At 41.6% G+C, this 19,513-nt stretch overlaps 1 protein-coding gene across 2 annotated transcripts in view; it reads left to right on the plus strand.

The window, feature by feature from the left end:
* dpp10 (dipeptidyl peptidase like 10) overlaps positions 1 to 19,513 on the plus strand; it is a 336,082-nt gene that overhangs the window by 125,217 nt on the left and 191,352 nt on the right. The window contains exon 1 of one of the 2 annotated variants that reach the window (XM_033617237.2): positions 2,163 to 4,369. The exons of the other annotated variant lie outside the window; for it this stretch is intronic. Within the exon in view, the coding sequence (XP_033473128.2) occupies positions 4,313 to 4,369 (57 nt within the window). The 5' untranslated portion in view covers positions 2,163 to 4,312. Of the gene's footprint in view, positions 1 to 2,162; positions 4,370 to 19,513 lie in introns of those variants that run through there. 2 annotated transcript variants of the gene reach the window in all.

Raw genomic sequence — 19,513 nt, forward strand, 5'->3', positions numbered from 1 at the left:
AGCCCATACTAAACACCTTTTCTCTTGAATCATCTGAAGTGAAAACATGCAAGTCAATGCAAGTAAAGCAGCCAAACAAGATCATGTGAAAAAAATGACTGATCTCATAATTTGTCCATATTTTACTTGTCATATTAGGATTAATATTGGCTTGCTCAACAATGCAATACCACGACAATGTTGTTCCTACATTTCAAGGTCTTCATCAGCTGGAGAGGATGCAGATTTTTTTTTGCCTGGGTCATGTAGCTCTAGATTTAGGGTTAGTCTATTAACCCATGCTCTTTTTTATGCCTCTGTGCCAGTGATAGCCGGGGCTGGAGGCATTATGTTTTTGGGCTGTCCGTCCATCTGTCTGCCTATCCATCTGTCCGTATGTCTGTCCATCCCATGGCTGTGAACAAGTTATCTCAAGGACGCCTCGTGGGAATTTATTCAAATTTGGCACAAATGTCCACTTTGAGTTTAAGATGTATTAGATTTTTGTGGTCAAAGCTCAAGGTCTCTGTGACCTTGCATCTGTCTCATTCTTATAATGGATTATCTCAAGAAAATCTTGAGGGAATTTTCTTCAAATTTGGCACAAACATCCATTTGAGTTAAGGATGAACTGATTAGATTTTGGTGGTCAAAGGTTAAGGTCACTGTGACCTCATCTGTTGCATTCTTATGAACACAGTAACTCAAAAACACCTTGAGGGAATTCCTTCACATTTGGCACAAACCTCCACTTGGACCCAATAATACACTGATTAGAATTTGGTGGACAAAGGTCAAGGTCACTGTGACTTTGCATCTTTCTCATTCTCATGAATGTGATATTTCTAAAAGGTTTTGAGGGAATTTCTTCAAATTTGGCAGAAATGTCCACTTGAACTTAAGAATGGACTCATTAGAATTTGGTCAAAAGTCAAGGTCACTGTGGCCTCACTAAACATGTTTTTGGCCATAACTCAAGAATTCATACGCTCACTATAACAATATTTTCTGGCCATTACTCAGTGTCATAACATTAGGTCAGATACTGAATTTATTACATTAATCTTGGGTGTCCACTTTGAAATTGTTGTGATTGCATAGATCTGTGCTACAGAGGGAAGATGTGTGTGAAGCATCCGTGTTTACGCAGACATGAGTGTAAACTGTAACTGTAACTTGCTGGGTTGGTGAAGGCAAATAACCGTGTGATGGTAATTGTAGTCATTGACTTGGAAGGAAAGAAGAGCCCACCCACACAGATGACTGACCATGAATGGTATACAAATACTCCATACAAGACCTATTACATCAGAGAAGAGGGGGAACAGAAGTATCTCAGATCAAGTATTTCTGTTAGAGAAAAGTGGCTCTGCTAACTAAATTTTGGGACCTGTTTCTCATAACAATACAGCTGCAATAGCAGCACTGAGTGGTGCCGTGGGCTAACTTGGACCGACTTACTTCTCAAAGTGGATTGATCACCCTTGTCTACAAAATAGAGCACACAGATCGATTTGTGCCTTTATTATAATACAAGCGGGCTAGTTTTTCAACACTGCTTTATTCTCCTCCACTGCTGTTTAAAATGATCTCATCTCTACAGTCATACAGAGGAAAGAAATGGAAGTGCTGAAGCTTCCATACTATGCATAAAGGGTCACTGAGGGATATTGGAGGAACACTGTCATCTCTCCAGTAGAGTTTCAAAAACGTTATGTTGGCATGCACAGTATTATTTATTGTGTTTGCATTGTCAGGACCATGGACTTGGAAAGGCCACCACATCTGACCAAAATGATCAGTTTTATTGTCTTTGGTTTATTTAATAATATGTTAGTTATAACATTTTTTGAGTTTGTTATAAAGGCTATGGTTTGAGGTGGGAATATTGAGCTGATTTCGAATTGTAATTTGCTACAGGTCTGAGAGGAATGCTAAAACAGGAGGGATGGCAGCCTCCAGTGAGAGGAGTATTTAGTATGACTGGGATATGATGCACTGCTCTCTTCTTCATCATTATTTTAGCAGAGTTTTGAGTTAGTGTTGCACACAAACAGTGTGTCCCACATCCATACCACATACTAATTTTTAAACCAGTTTTGAGTCGAGTTCACACTGCAGAAGTGCCAAAATAAAGACACTCAAAACAATCAGTATAAAAATAGAATATACTGTTGACTTTTTTTTTTTTTTACAAAATCCAATGGACAAAGGAAAAAGAGGAGCAGCTCACAACTAATTGTGGGTGGTAGTGTAACATTTCTTGGAAAAGAAAAAAACTATTGCAAATCAATAAGTCATCATTATTTTAGGGGGAAAGTGTGCTGTCTGTTAACAGTCAGTAAGTGGAATTGATTGTCTTTCCACAGTGCATGTATTGCATTGTTACATGTTAGCATAGCTAGTATAGTGGTGTGTAGTTATACACACATTAGTATTTAAAAAGTAAGTAGAATGGTAGAGTATGTGCCCCATATATATGTAATAGAATACCCAAATAAAGCCACAAGTATCTCAGAACTGAACTTATGCACAGTACCGGTGCAACCCAATCACCAGAATAACTGTTTGCATTGTATGTTTCTGCAAACCACTGATATGTTACATTTGTATGTTATTGTGTAGGATACATTGAAAGGTTTCACCTATGCTGTGGCCACGTTTAGGCACCAAAACAAAACAAACAAACAAACAAACAAACAAACCACTTGGTTATGTTGAGTAAACGATCAATTTCGGCTTAAAAAAACAACCGCTTTTCATGGCACTATCCCTGTTGGAAACACAGTGATGGGTTGTCAAAAAAATACCCACGTTTGTTGGCTAAGAAGCCGCTGGAAACGCAGCAATGGTTGGCTAAAAAACAACCGGTTTTGTTGTTAGTTGCTCTGAACAGTGGTCTGCCGCTTGGCAAGCATCTTGCCTGAGGCTGCTGACGCCATCAACCATCCCCTCCACCTCCAGATGACAAAGTCAGCTCATATACATCACTTTAGAAACACTGGTTTGGTAAGTCTGAAACACAGGATACAAATGTAAGCTATCTGTGGTTTGCAGAAACCTACAATGCCGGTATTTAACATTAACAATGTACTTGTTTGCTTCCACCGCTCGTGGTGTCATGTACGGCAGCAGTCGGAGCGTGTGTGAATTATGACACCTCACAATCTCTAATAAGCTCAGTGATTCGCCTCAACAGGCAAATGCAGGTATAAAATATTGATCCGTGTCTGGCACAGACATTAAAGATCACAGCTCATTCTGTTTGTGTGTTGACGGTGCGGCTCCAGCGTGTGGGTTCCAGCATCATAAAGTTGAGACTGACCGCAGAAAACATCTCTCTCATAAGCCCGGCGGTAAGTTTGATATAGCGTCGGGTTCACAGGTTTCATTTCACTGCTAAGTACTCCTAAGACCGATACAATTGCATCTTTGCCCCGCACGCATTTAACATCCCACAGCGAGCCGTGGTGAATCTCTTTTTATTGACCGTTTAAGCTCCTCGCTTAAGGCCAAGTAAAAGCTCCTGTATAACAAAACAACACGACTTCCAGCAAGAAAGTAGCCGTGTGACTGAGACTGTGGCCAGTGTTTAGTGCGTGGTGGAAAAAGCAGAGGTGGTGTGAGTGCGCCTACGCCAGAGATGAAGATGAATGTGCAGCGGGGCTTTCAGCACCGTGGACAGCTCCTGCCGGCTTCAGGCTCACTGACTGGGCGTTTCAGCATGTATTAACAACACTGTCACACTGTGTCAGAAAGACATGATCTACCGGCAAAACAGCTCACACTGCACTCTAATCAGGAAGGCTTTTTTTTTTTTTAATCCAGCAAACGCTACCCCCATCCTCCAGGGAAACCATCACAAGACCACTTGAACACCCCTCCTCCCTCTCCTCCTCCTCTCTGTGCTATACCCCCCCATCCTCCAAAATACCAGCATCACTGAGAGTAGACAGGGGGAGAGAGAGTAATCGAGCCCACCACTTCCTCACCCAGACGTGCAAGAGAAGTGGCAGGGTGGTAAAATGTGAGAACACTTCGGCTCTCTCGGTTCGGTAACGAGCGTGTCCGAAACTCTCCTCCCTTTTTCCCGGGGCTGATGTGAACGCACAGGCTGCGTTGGCTTCTCGTCAGACGCTCGTCCGTCCAAGACCTCGCAGATATTCAATCGTGACGGATCCGTCCCTTCGCTCCCACTCCTGTTTAAGATTCCGCAGTTGACAAGACGCCACCGCATCCTGCCCTCTTCTGACTTTTTGCTTCCACGGAAAACGGGAATCTGTCCGTTTTTCCTTTAGGATTCAACCAAGTTTAATCATACGAGGAGTTTACAATGACAGCAACCAAGGAGCAGCCGAATCAGAGACAGAATCAGCCGCAGCAGGATGAGGTGGGCTTTTCTTTGGACTTGATTTGCAGGTTTCTTTCACTTTACCCATGCACATTACAGCTTACCTCTGTAGTCTGCTCTGCAAGGTCAGTCCGTTTATCAGCAGCTTCATCTGATTTGCTCAACGGCAGCTGACAGGCAGTTGTGGCCACATACATGAAGTGAAAAACGCTTTAGTTGCTCGGCTGTTTTTCCTTTTTCTCTTTTATCAGCATCAGTTTTCTGTACAGGCGGTGAGGCTGTGACTGTATTGAGAGGCTGATTCAGGTTGGGGCTGCACATGCCAATATTCAAACAATCAAGCCGTCGTCAGCTGCGCGTGGAGCTCATTGTCAGCTGTCAAGACTGGGTCACAGAAAACGCCGTGGGCACATGCACTGTCAGTGAAGGGGGGCGAGAGGAAGACTGCGCAGGGCGCATTGTAATTCAGCCGTTGCCTCCTGGCAGCTGCCCTCGACACCTTGAAAGAGCACAGTCGTGGAATATCACTTTGTAAGAGGGAGAAGAAAGGCACCATATGCGCATTTTCCCTCCCAGATAGACTCACCGTGACTTAATAACCGCGCTCGGTCCCTAATCGGCACCTTCTAACGCTCCCTTTAGACTGTAGGGATTATGTTTCTATGGGGTAGGGGTTATGTATGTGCCTGTTTAAGGCACCTTTACACAGGTGGCGTTGCGCACTGCAATTCTTCCCCCTAGTGTTTTAAGGGGAATGGGATCAGTCTTGGCCAGACCTGGCGTGTGCAACTTGACAATCACGCGCTTGTGTTTGCGCCAAACCACTGCGCCTCTATCACCATCAATTATTGATTTCCCTTCTTAAAATGTTCTCCGTGTTCCTCCAGGCACATGTAACTCCTACTCTGTCAACGCGCTTTTCTATTAGACCTATAACTAATTCTATGAAATGCAAATGTCATGTGTTTCACTGTGGGGCTCCCTCTGAGAGATTGCCAAATATAGTCTGGGTGCTCTTAATTGAATTCAGCCCTGTAGCCCTATTATTCTAAGAAATCAAAACCTCGGCCTCATAATTGAGTTTCTGTGCCTGAAATATTAGAAGGCCTCCTGAGAGGTGGTTGGAATACCGTAGCTCACAGCCTTCAGTACTCTCCTTGGAGCTCAGTGGATAGGCCTACTACTCAGTGGCCCTCAGGCTGTTTAAAAGTCACGTTGTTGTTGGTTTTCTGTGAGTAGTGTTCACCGACTTAATTAGTCATGATACTGTACTGTATGTTCACAGCTGTGAGGAGCTGCTAACGGAGCCTGCTGTTGTTGCAGACAATATGAATGCTTGGATTCTTTCATGAATGCTCGTTTTTGTGTCTGAATGGATTCAATAATCTCATAGTGACTGCAAGACAGCTGCAGGATATCAAAGCATTGATTTTTAGAAAAGGTCCTCTGGAGTTTTGGTACACCCCTATTAAAGAGTCAGTTACAAAAGCACGCACATTTAAATATTTCAAGATGACAAAGTCAGGTGATTGAAGTATTTGTGACTAAAAATGGCTGCACGCCAACTGTACACGCTTTAAAAGCCTCAGTGAATTTTTGATCACTCTATGTTGGCCAGTCAGTTGAAGTTATTGCGTAAGATTTGTGCAGCTGGCTGGCGTCACGTTTGCAAGCGTTGGGGGTAGAGAGGAGTAGTGCCTTAGCAGAGCCAAAGCTATTACTGTCCCAGGCTATGTCAACCCACAGTCTGTATACATAGCCTCTTTGGCAGGCTCTTAACAGGGTTACTGTTCATCAAAGTTGCATGACGATGCTGAGGGAATTACAAAAGGGGGAAACACTGAGGGATCTTTAAATAATAAGCAGAGGGGAAAACTGAGCCTTGAGCTGCTTTAGTATCTGCATGGTCGAGGATCAGTAATTCTCTTTTTCTAGTGTGTATATGTTTTTTTCGACAGTATATTCCATTGTTGTCAAAAGCCCTTTTTTGTTTGTGGTTTAGTCAGTGCAGCAAGAAGAAGTGAATATCTTGGCAAACAAATAACATTGATGGGAACTGTAAGGCACACATCCATAACTCTGCAGCTCCAAGATTCCTAGTATTTTTGTCCAGTTATGTAACTACGATGGCCATGCTTTGTTTTGCACCAGCAACAGTGTTCACAACAGCTGGTGCTACCAGAAAATACAGGATGGGGTAACAGTTCTTCAGATCTATCAATACAACACCCACTCACCATATGTATGTTGAAATTGTGGTTGATCACAACCAGTATGGGCAAGAGGAGGGGTTACAGTGATCCATCACTCTTTCAACACACATGGCATGAGAGGCTGAGATCAAATAAAAAAATTGCAAACCAAGAAAAGAACAGCCTCAACATTTTAAGGTGCAGGAAAGACAAGTATTACACGTCTACATCAAAGCAAGAAACCAATGAAAAGATTTAAAAACTCAAATTTGTGAAAAGAAGAGGTCCGGCTTTATATAAATGTAGAATTCAGTTCAGGTTAGCCTAGAACATTTCTATAACACCGTCCTGACCCTACATTGTTGATGCGGTAACATTGTGCCCACCCGCCAGTCTCGCCCTGGTTCGCCCTGGTAAGTCAGCGGCTCTATTTTAAACCACAAATCCCTTTTAGCATAATTAACTACTGTTAGCTCTTTAATCACCATGGCAGTGTCAACATGGCTAGTGCTGCTAACATAGTCAACAAATGCTAAAGTGGGGGCCTTGGGATGACTGGAGGGTGGACACAATGTTTCCACTGGAACGTCTTCTACCATCAGAACACCGTTACCAGCTGTAATCGCTGTGAGCTAGCTAACATTGGCTCCCATCCAATCAGAGTGGTGTGCACTGGCAAGGAACTAGCAGAGGCCTGAGGTCGGGCAGTGGTCATGTTTCCACATGTTAATGCAGCTTGCCAGCTGTCTCTCAGCAAAGCCAACAGAAAATAAAATAAAAGGCAAGAAATTTACATCGCAAAACATTAAAATTTTATCACCTCTGAACGGATAGAATGGAAATACAGTGCCAAGCTCACTGATGGAATGGAGTGCTGGACTAAAAGGAGAGGCCTTCTGTATATCATGTGTTTCTTTTTTTCTTAAAATTTAACTTGTTATTTACTGGTGAATGGGTGTCGACCCATCAAAAGACTAATTAACCTAAACTGACATCCCTAGTCACAACCAAGCACAACAGCTCATAAGGTCCAGAGCTGTTGAAATATTGGCTCATGAACATATACACCATATGACATATTGGTAAAGTGATGACTCAAATGTATGCAGTTCATCAGGACTGTTGGCATCATGGTGGTTATTGCTGTTGGCCCTTAACCTTAAGGTTCAGGGTTTGATTTCACTGGATGGAGACTATCTGTGTTTACATGTTCTCCTCATGTCTGCGTGGTTGTCAGGTGTTTGGGGTTCCTCCAACAGTACAAAGACAAGGCAGGTTAGGTAAACCGGAAAGTCTAAATGGTTTTATGTCTACTATATGTGTCAGCCCTGTGATAGACTGATGACCTGTCCAGGCACACAAGATAGAGTGGTCATAGGAATGAATGGATTGATTTTTTTATAGTAAACCCTGATGGTAAGGTAAAAAGAAAAAGAAAGAAAAAAGAAATTGCTGATGTAGCACCACAGCGCAGACTTTACCCATCCATCTGGATAAGAGTGAGCAGAACTCCTTACTGTGTCTCTTGATATACTTAAAGACAGTACATACATAACTTCAGTCTGGCAACTCTGAATGGGAACACTGGAGTACTGTTGGCAGTGAAACTATACAGTGTGGCCAATCCCTCTTTAGTTTCACTGAAAGAAAAACCTGAGAACAAACTGACTCATTTGACATTGGCTGGTCTCAAGCTGTGTCACTGCCTCCTGTAACCACAGAGATAATGCACGCTGACTGAGAGGTTGACCTCTCCATGTCACCTCGTGGCCAGCCCAGGCTCCATGCAGTCAGTGGGATGTATAGACTTACCGCCTGGTCAGAGTGTCCTCCTTTGCTTTGTTAATGGAGGTGTTGTTGTCTGTGCTCAGGACAAAAGGTAAGCGTTAGGAGAAATGGATGCCTACCTTATTGTGAGTAAGAGGAGTGCTTTCACACGCCGTGATCCTCTGGCCCGGGAAACTGTATTTCACACTAATAGAGAAAATGTCCAGGACACTGCCACTGCTTTACAGTGGCCTCAGAGAGAGAGAGAAAGGGATAAATAGGTGAAGGAGAGGAAAGAAGGGGTTGTGACAGCTGATAGATGGAGAAAGAGGGAAGATGAGGTGAGAATCAAGTCGAGGGGAATTAAGAGGAAGACACAGAGCAGAGAGGGTAAAGGGATGAAAGGTGGAAGGCAGGAATGTATAAGGGTGTAAATGACCAATTGATTTAAAGAGGATCGGGAGGAAGAGGATGATGGGGAGGACAAAATAAAGTGAGAAGAAGAGGTGTTAAGGTGAAAATAGGTTTGAATTCTACAGGGTTGGGAGTGTGAAGTTAGATTCACGCAGGTTTTTATAGCTACATCAATACAAAGTCAATATTATTCCAAAAATAATACTGTGAGCATTTTTTTGTCTAGGCTACTGATACTATGCTTAAACCTGCAATAACAGAATTGTTTGGCACATTGGTGACAGCAGTAACAAGTGTGAACACTACACAGTGACTTTCATAAAATATAAGTGTATCAGTTATAGCCTCGTAAAATTATTTTTTTCAACATTGACCCTATTTTCTCTTGTTTTGGGATCTAAATTTCCCTTTTAAACTGGCCCTTCAAGGCAAGAATATCATGCTGTTGTGTTGCTTTGCCATTCTTTGTAAAAGGTGCAATCACAGAATGGGAGGCCAGAGTTGTCTTGCCTTTAAGGCTGCATCGAAAGTAGTAACAGCACTGCAACAAGGTCTGTATTAACAGGACAGCTGGCAGGAAAGGATCATGGGTGTCACAGAAGAAACATTTTGACCTATATGTGTGCTACCCACCCCAGATTTGAAAAGTAGCGAACTAGCAGTTAGTAGCTAACTCAAAGTAGAAGAACAGTGGCCATAAATATCGGCATAGTGGGAAAAAAAACATTCAGGTCCAGGAGCTCCTTACCCTCCCAGCAGTAGTCTCGCCACCAGACAATCAGAGATCTCCGCCTTCTGATAGTCTGGGGACACTCCTTTCTAAAGTGTGTTTAACACACCGGCGAAAACAGCCGGCAACAAAGCAACGCCTCTTGCATTTTTGAAAAGGACACGCCTTCTCGGAAATGTACGCTCCCCCTTTTCTCGTCCGCAAGGAAACAAACACACAGAAAGCTTGAAAATGGATGCCGAGAGATTTAACTCCGTTTTATTAAACGTGTGCTCATCCGTGTAGAAAATATTTTTTCCAGTGGATGTCTTAGTTACAACATTATTGAGCTAACTGGAGTAGTTTCATGTCGTATCCGACAACGGAAGGCTTTTAACAGATGACGTCCTGTTAGCTTTGCTGCTGCTGTTAGCTGTCCCTGTCAGCTGCAGCCACTGATGCTTTCTAGACATCGTGATTTCCTAAAACTGAATAAATACCACACATAGCAACACAAAACTGCTTTGCTAGCTCAATCATGTTGTAACTAAGATATCCGCTGGAAAAGATATTTTTTTCACGGACCGTTTAATGAGTTATTACCTATTACAGACACCGCTAACGGCTAACAGGGCTAACAGCTAACGGTTAGCCCAGCTAAACGTGCACACAGAAATAGTAATGTTTGTTCAATCATTGTGTTTACAGACTTTACAAACATCGGATTAGTCCAAACGGTGATACAGTGATGTGAAAAATGTGATATATAGGCTATATATATATATATAGCTAAAAATTCTGCTGGTTTTCTACCCGGAAGTATTTGTAAACAACAAGGCGATTCCCTCTATAGTCCGGCTGGACGGATGAGTCATGGCCTTGTAAAAGATTATGTTTGTTTCTTTTAGTTGGCGAGAATGTGTCGCCGCAAACGCGACAAACATCCACTGACCTTGACGGCGTTTTCTGTGAGCGCGGCTGAGCCATTTTGTACCGCTACACGTGTTTCTAGTGGGACTCTGTTTACAAGCACAAGAGTTCAGCGAGCCACCGAAGGACCGCCCTGCAGATTTACTATTGGTTCTGCAACGTAGGGAGTTTTTTTAAACTCTGAAATTGTATCCGCCCATCTAAACACAAAATCAGGGAGAAAGTCATCAGTCTTTAGTTAAGCAAAGCGTCTAAAGACTGACTTGTGAGTCTATCCCAGCAGAGGTGGAGATCAGCAGTGATGTAACAGGGACAGTAAATTATTGTTATTGCTATGTTAGTGCCATTGTTATTGTTTAGAAAGCACTGCCAACACATGTTATATGTCGGACTAGAGGCCTGCGTTGTTATGTTATATGTCATAATTGTCACTTTTCTTTTGCTTCTGGGAGTCAGGCATGCTGTCTAAAATTACAACCTGGAGTGGCATGATGCAGCTGTTTTTTGGTTCTGTGTAAAAATGCAAAGATGGCATAAAGAAGGAACTTTGTAGCAACTCTTTAGCATGATCTCTGTGTAAAAAGGTGACTAAAGGGAACAACAATTTTTGAAACTGGTCTGGTATCTAGCACATCTAACAGGGTGAGTTCAGGCTTAATTCATCCAAATCAGAGTTAGTGATTGTTGTGACAGCAGAAAGATGAACCAAGGTGTTTGTTTGTTTATTTTGATTCTGTCAGCTTTGAATAAGGTGTGTTTTACGCTAATCAAATTACTATTTAAATGGAGTCTGGTGGGTTTGGTAATGGCGATATCGGGGCTGTTTCTGGATAAACAATAAAGATGTTATTCTTTAACAAAATGGTCTGTCTCTGTAGGGATCCCCCCATAAGTTGTCTGACGCTAAAACCTAATTTATGGTTGGGCCCTCGACACTTTTGAAAAGTGTTATTGATGTATTTCGAATGTTGCTGGACACTTTTCTTTCATGTCACACACCGGACAATTTTTTTATCTCACGGACAGTGTCATATTTTGTAATGCAATGTGATTGGTAGTATTACTGTCGTCAGCATGGAGATAGTAGTTTTCAATTCTCATTGACTCTGACCTGCATTCAGCATCTCTGTCCACAGAGTCAGCCGTCCGTCACCAGCAGCTCTTGGAGAGTTGAGAGGACAGTGGCTGGCCAAACTGACCTTACCAGACTGACTGACAGCAGACATTTACTAAAACTAAATAGTTTTCATGTCAACTCCACGAAACAAAATTAACACTGTTGGTATTTATTGATTCATTGATTGAATTGAATTTGAATCTGATTTTCACAGACAAACTGGGAGTTGATATAGTTAGATAGAAACACAATGCTTGGAATGATGATTTGTGTCTAATCTGTTTTTTCCACGAAAAATTGAAGTAACTAGTTACAATAGAAAAAATAGCAAACATCTACAGTACCTCTTTTCTACCACTGAAAAACCTGGAATTTATGAACAGGCAAATAATCTCCTACTTCACTGACAAAAGTCTATTCTCAGTGGATGTGCACGGCAGGCAAGTTTCCACATCACACTTTAACATCAACTAGGTTGCATATCAAACAATGATTTGCTTACAAACTAGTTGTGATGTCCCAAATTGTATTGTACATACATGTGTTGAGCTGAGATCAGGTGAGCACAGAGAAACTTTTCTCCTTCAGGTAACCTGGTCTCACTCCAAAGTGGTTGAATAGCAGCACTTGGTCAGTGACTTCCGACATCAGACACTGACGAAAAAAGCCCATCCTTTTACGTTGGCACGATATACAGTACAGGCCAAAAGTTTGGACACACCTTCTCATTCAATGCGTTTTCTTTATTTTCATGACTATTTACATTGTAGATTCTCACTGAAGGCATCAAAACTATGAATGAACACATGTGGAGTTATGTACTTAACAAAAAAAGGTGAAATAACTGAAAACATGTTTTATATTCTAGTTTCTTCAAAATAGCCACCCTTTGCTCTGATTACTGCTTTGCACACTCTTGGCATTCTCTCCATGAGCTTCAAGAGGTAGTCACCTGAAATGGTTTTCCAACAGTCTTGAAGGAGTTCCCAGAGGTGTTTAGCACTTGTTGGCCCCTTTGCCTTCACTCTGCGGTCCAGCTCACCCCAAACCATCTGGATTGGGTTCAGGTCCGGTGACTGTGGAGGCCAGGTCATCTGCCGCAGCACTCCATCACTCTCCTTCTTGGTCAAATAGCCCTTACACAGCCTGGAGGTGTGTTTGGGGTCATTGTCCTGTTGAAAAATAAATGATCGTCCAACTAAACGCAAACCGGATGGGATGGCATGTCGCTGCAGGATGCTGTGGTAGCCATGCTGGTTCAGTGTGCCTTCAATTTTGAATAAATCCCCAACAGTGTCACCAGCAAAACACCCCCACACCATCACACCTCCTCCTCCATGCTTCACAGTGGGAACCAGGCATGTGGAATCCATCTGTTCACCTTTTCTGCGTCTCACAAAGACACGGCGCTTGGAACCAAAGATCTCAAATTTGGACTCATCAGACCAAAGCACAGATTTCCACTGGTCTAATGTCCATTCCTTGTGTTTCTTGGCCCAAACAAATCTCTTCTGCTTGTTGCCTCTCCTTAGCAGTGGTTTCCTAGCAGCTATTTGACCATGAAGGCCTGATTGGCGCAGTCTCCTCTTAACAGTTGTTCTAGAGATGGGTCTGCTGCTAGAACTCTGTGTGGCATTCATCTGGTCTCTGATCTGAGCTGCTGTTAACTTGCCATTTCTGAGGCTGGTGACTCGGATGAACTTATCCTCAGAAGCAGAGGTGACTCTTGGTCTTCCTTTCCTGGGTCGGTCCTCATGTGTGCCAGTTTGGTTGTAGCACTTGATGGTTTTTGCGACTCCACTTGGGGACACATTTAAAGTTTTTGCAATTTTCCGGACTGACTGACCTTCATTTCTTAAAGTAATGATGGCCACTCGTTTTTCTTTAGTTAGCTGATTGGTTCTTGCCATAATATGAATTTTAACAGTTGTCCAATAGGGCTGTCGGCTGTGTATTAACCTGACTTCTGCACAACACAACTGATGGTCCCAACCCCATTGATAAAGCAAGAAATTCCACTAATTAACCCTGATAAGGCACACCTGTGAAGTGGAAACCATTTCAGGTGACTACCTCTTGAAGCTCATGGAGAGAATGCCAAGAGTGTGCAAAGCAGTAATCAGAGCAAAGGGTGGCTATTTTGAAGAAACTAGAATATAAAACATGTTTTCAGTTATTTCACCTTTTTTTGTTAAGTACATAACTCCACATGTGTTCATTCATAGTTTTGATGCCTTCAGTGAGAATCTACAATGTAAATAGTCATGAAAATAAAGAAAACGCATTGAATGAGAAGGTGTGTCCAAACTTTTGGCCTGTACTGTACGTCCAGTTGCTGTTTATGTTTAACAGTGCTCGGCAGCGGGGACAACAACATAAGATAAGGGAGATGAAGTCTGAGTAGGCTGGGCGACTTTCACTGCTTCACTTGTTTCCTGTAATATTGTAATGCCAAATGTTCTTTTTATCTAAACCCAATAATGTGCTAACTGAAGGAAAAAATATAATTTCACAGTGTTGTACCAATGTAGTGCATTTATTTTGAAAGAGAGTGTATGCAAACTGTACATTTCCTGTGAAAATGGAAGTGTATTCAGAGATCAGAGATTGCATGTAACAGGCTAAAGTTGAAACAGCATCCCAGGTCATCAGCAACCAATGAACCTTGCACGTCATATGACAGTGTGGAAAGCCCATGACCAAACAACGAAATGTGACGAGGTCACAGTGAGAATGTGTTGCTTCAGCCAGTGAACTTGAAAACAGCTTTGTAGAGTCAGTGAAGTTCAAACATCCGAGAGAAGTAACAATAAGCGGAACACATTATTGAGTGGAGGATGGCTTGAAATCATACAGTAATTTCCATGTGTAGATTAAGTAGAAAAAAGGACATTTGGGACATTTACATAAGATTGGTTGTCAGAAAAACGTAAAAATGAACAAATCATTTTCCGGGTGATGACAGTTTTTCTTTTTATACTGTGTGATAAGAATGTGTGTATGTTAAATGCTGATAATAATGAGTTTTTCCCTTCTTTGTGTTTAGTTCAGTGCCATCTTGCAGTGAATTCATTCAGGGAAGGGGAAGAAAGAAAAAAAAGGTAGCTGTAAATACTGTAGCAGTCAGTTTGAATACAGGATGTGTCGTTGTGTGAATGTGTTATAAGGTCATCCTAATGAATGTTCAGCACACACCTGCTCTCCTCTCTCTCAATACTGAGCTGGTTCACAGAAAAATGCATTAAGAAAATATCACAAATGTGCTTACTGAGGTACTAGAACATTTTATTTGTACTTACTGGACAGAGAAAATGAGTTTTGCTTTCACATTTTTCCCTCTACTGTGGAGATTTAGATTTGGATTCTTTTGTTTTTATGCTTTTTTTCAGTCTCAGATTTAATCCCGTGGACAGAACTACTCCTGACGTCTTGCTCAAAGACACCTGGCAGACAGTTGTTGAAGCAAGGGAGAATGCATTTCTTCTACATTGACTTTTCTGTCCAAAATGTCCCTGCTCGGGTGCTGATTCACACTTGCGACCTTTGTGTCATAAGCTTCCTGTATCCCCAGGCAATAGGTGCCCCAAATTAACCGACGCCGACACATGTTCTATCCTTGGAAGGATTAAAAGGCAATTACAAAGTTTGAGTCATCAGTTGTGACACAGACAGGGACAGGCTGCAGTCAAACCTCAGATAACAGGAATACAGAGGAAGGAACAGTCAGTCCTTGTGTGTGTGTGTGTGTGTGATAACAGGGATGGCTTCTTAGTGTATGTATACATGTACAGATACCTTAATCCACTTTAACTAACCATGTTCTTTTCAGGACCATCTCTGACAATTTTGAGTGAATGTGGTCTCTGTGTAAATGTGTGTATTTTTCCCTCACTGGCATAAAAACTAGTTTTTAAAATTTAACGTTGCTTCAGGCAGCTTTCTCCGGCGAAAGACATCAGCTTTTATTGAGACACCATAAATTTGCCCTGTCTACTCAATTGAAATTCTGATGCTGGGTACGGACCATTCTCGCCTCACAGTGAAACCACATAATTGTCTTGTGAACAACAGCAAGAATAAAAGGAACAGTTACAACAACAAATGTCCAAAGAGACAGCAACTCTCTGATGTAACTTCTTCCTCGTGAATTCTTTGATACATAAACATCATTTGGTAAACTTGAGCTCTGTGCAGTTTAATGTCTTCTTGTGGAGATTTTCAAACACTTGCCGGATGATGCAATTAAGAACCACCAATGCATAACATTTCCTTGTGCAGATGAATATTTGCACAGATGCACATTAATTAAATTTGATCAACTTTCATGTCAGTAATACATTTACATGTTTATTTCCATTAATAATAGGCCATTGGCACAGATTCTCCCTAACACTGAACTATAGACATTATTTTTACTTTATTCAATGAATATTGCTCTCATTATTATTGACAAGGTGGCCACTGCCAGGCCTCTACTCATCACTAGTCCATCAGCTCAGCTCAGATGAAGTGCAGGTCAGGAGTGTTTCTGGCAAACACGTTTTTTTGCACTTCTAGGACTTCTAGTAAGCACTGAGAGCAGGCAGGGATCGATTTCACTCCCTGGGGCAGATAATCAAAGGCTCATCTGAAAGGGCAGTGATATTGATAGCACTCTACAGATAGATAGACCACCACCACATTTATCTATCGACCCTCTATATTGTACTGATTGTGGACGTTTAGAGCAAATTATACAGACCTGTACAGTGTGGACTTTGGGATGTATTCCAGCTGTGATCTGTTGTGCCACTTTGGTCACACAGTATTTTGTGAGAGTAGCATGAGTCTTAAAGGGTAATTTATGTTTCTTTGTTTTTTTTGACATTGAAAGACAGGCTAAGACAGGCAGTCCGAGGATCAGGCAGGTTTTAAACCAATATATTAGCACATATAGGTTAGCCAAATATATTTGGATAAACATAGTAATATAGTATTACAGACCAAATACAATGAAGCTTACATGTTCTAGTCATGTGCACAGGGAAAAACGACACTATTACCAACATTTCTTGTGGTTGTCTACTAGAATAATATTATCAATTGCTTTTTCAGACTACATTTTGCTGCAATAAAAATGATTGAAGTTTTTCTTTGGGGACATAATTTGCAGTTAAAAAAGTGCAATATATCGCAATATATGTTATCACAATACTCAGCATCGCAAAACTTTTTAAATCGCTATAATACTGTACCATGACTAAAGTATCATGACAGTATTGTATCATGGGGCTTCTGGTGATTCCCCACCCCTAGTAGTATGTGTAAATACTGCCTTAAACTGTTCTCCATCTTGTCAGCCGTCAGATCTCCTTGATCATTTGCCAGTAAAAATCTGCCTGCCCATCAGATTTTGGCTGGTTCTAGGGCTGTTGCTTGAACCACAGATTGTACTTCCTCATTTTTGTATGCCTACTGCTACCACTGACACAGAGACTGTAGAGGCAGATCGAGAAAAAACTGATACCAAACAGCAAAACTAAACACTGCTGATAAATATAAACAGATTCTGTTACTGAGTCGCCTATTTCTCACCCAAAGTGTTTTCAGAAACACATTTCAGCGTACTGTCCAGTCGGCCACCATATTGTTTTCGCGATGGGCAACTCACATTACGTCACCCACCAGCGGGACCGTTATTGGTCCGGTGTGGTGCAGTGCATTCTGGTACTTGTAGGTTTTCCACCTCTTTAGCAAAGGCAAGTGCTACAGGTCTTTATCTCTGATTTCTATGGTAATGTAGCACCAACTTCAGAACTAAGTCTTTCTACTGCAAAGACAGTCCCATTTTATGAAAAGACCATCTTCCTAGCAGTGAAATACAATTGGCTTGTGCTTGTCTGACTATTTTTGGCCAAATCAAGCTTTGTTGTTGCTGAATCACAGAAATTTCTTTCTTCTGAGTGAATGGCATTAGTTAACGTTAAGGTTTAGTTTTAGTTCTGGAGTAAGATAGTTGATTTTTGAGTCTTATTCTTAGGTCATTTAATTCGGTTGGTATTTGGACTGAATCACCAAACTGAAGAGTTGGTATTTGACGACCTAGGAGTGTGACTTAACAATTAGCTCTAGAATTACATACTGCACCTTTAGGTTGATTTAAAAGAATCTGTGCTATTGTGACATAAACCAGAGGCATACAGTTATGACAGTAATCATATAATACCATTGTGAGAAGTTGAAAAATGTTGCTGTACTTTCAAAGATTGTGCTGATGTTGTTGAAGTCCAAAGTAGCCAGGATAGAGACTAGGATCCAGGGAACCTCCTCCTGGTTCTTTGGTAGAGGGTCCCAGACCTCTAGAGGGTCCTTAGAGTTAGTGCTGGGCGTCACCATATTATTGTTTGATAATTTTTTGAAAGTTTTGTTTTTCTTTTCAAAAATTAGAATACATCTGAAAATATGCAGTGATATCAATCTACCATACCCTCCTGATCAGAGGGTAAGGAACTCCCGGACCTCATTGTTTTTTTCTAATCTGCGGACATTTACGGCCTTTGTTCTTCTTCTTTGAGTTAGCTGCTAACTGCTATCAGCTACTTTTCAAATCTCCCGCAGTGGGTCGCACACGTAACACATCAAAATGTCACACTCATGCCGCCCATGATCCCATTCTGCCGACTGCCCTGTACATACAGACTTCGTTTTAGTACTGTTACTACCTCCAGTGCTGCCTTACAGGTGACATAACTATGTCCTCCCATTCTGGGATTGTACCTTTTATACAGAATGGCCATGCAGCATAATGGCATGAAATTCCTGCCTTCAAGAGGCAGTGTATACAGACTCAAGACTACAGCCTGAGGCTGATATGGCCTTCTGTCTGACAACCTCCACCCACTCAGTTAAATATGCAACACAGTTTTTATACAGTATATATAATAAGCGGTGTCAGTTCTGTCTTTCTTTTAGTTAAAACCTAATAAATGTTGTAGACTCCTGCCATACACAAAACTGTACTTCTGGCCCAGCTGCCCTTCCGTGTGTGTGTGTGAGAGTGGTATACTGCTGCTTTTAGCTGTCATCATTCACACGACATGGTCCCTACAAGTATCATAAGTACAGGAATAATTACATGTGAGACCCTGAAGGACTCTAGTTTTTTCTCTATTTTCAGTCTCTATTAACATCTCACCTTGAACATCATATTCTGCTCCTGCTAAGCATCAGAGAGTGTCAGTATATTGTGCGATGAATCTGAAAAGGTGTTAACAATGGCCTATACCTACAGACCTTTGAAAACTATGATATATTATATGCTGTATTGTAGAAAGTGAAATGTTGGTTTTGAATATCATCATTCTGTCTTTTTCTGGCTTTACACAAGTCATCCTGCCTGCTGGTGTTTCACTGCTGTGTAGCACAGGCGCAGGTTGTTAATATCTTCAGTCTGCAGAAACATCAAAGTTTATGGAGTGAAACTGACCTTCACCTTCCTGATCATAATTAGATTAAAAGTAGAATAATGTTATTCAACCTACTGCCAAACAACAGTTTAGCATGAACCATTGGTTAGCTTACATTACAGTTAACATACTGAAGGTTACATGCTAACAGCCCCCCTCACTCCACCCACTCAGACACTAACGCTGACTTCTACCACATAAACCTCACACCTGACCACCTCTAACATAACCTACTGATTGACTGAGTCATCCCAAATTCATTGCCATAGACATTGATACTAACAGTTTTCTGAATCTATACTAACAGTTTTCTGAATCCCTTCATTCTCACGCAGCCCTGTGAAGTCTTGTACTAACCTTGATTCCAAGTCACAAAGTCACAAAACATTCCTCCTGTCAACCTTGATGTTTTCACTGCTCAGATAAACTCATCGTTGGCTTGTTTTTGAAGCTGTCATTTATGTCACTTATGTTCAAAGATGTCATTGACTGTATTCACCCAACAAATACTCTATTTACTTCTGTGTGAGTAACATTTGTTACAAACTAGCCAAGCTGTTTTGGGAAATTATTGAGCCTTTTAAAAATAAAATCACATAGTGTGCAGTC

Source organism: Epinephelus lanceolatus, chromosome 14 (assembly GCF_041903045.1).
Source record: "Epinephelus lanceolatus isolate andai-2023 chromosome 14, ASM4190304v1, whole genome shotgun sequence".
In the NCBI taxonomy this organism is placed as follows: domain Eukaryota; kingdom Metazoa; phylum Chordata; class Actinopteri; order Perciformes; family Serranidae; genus Epinephelus; species Epinephelus lanceolatus.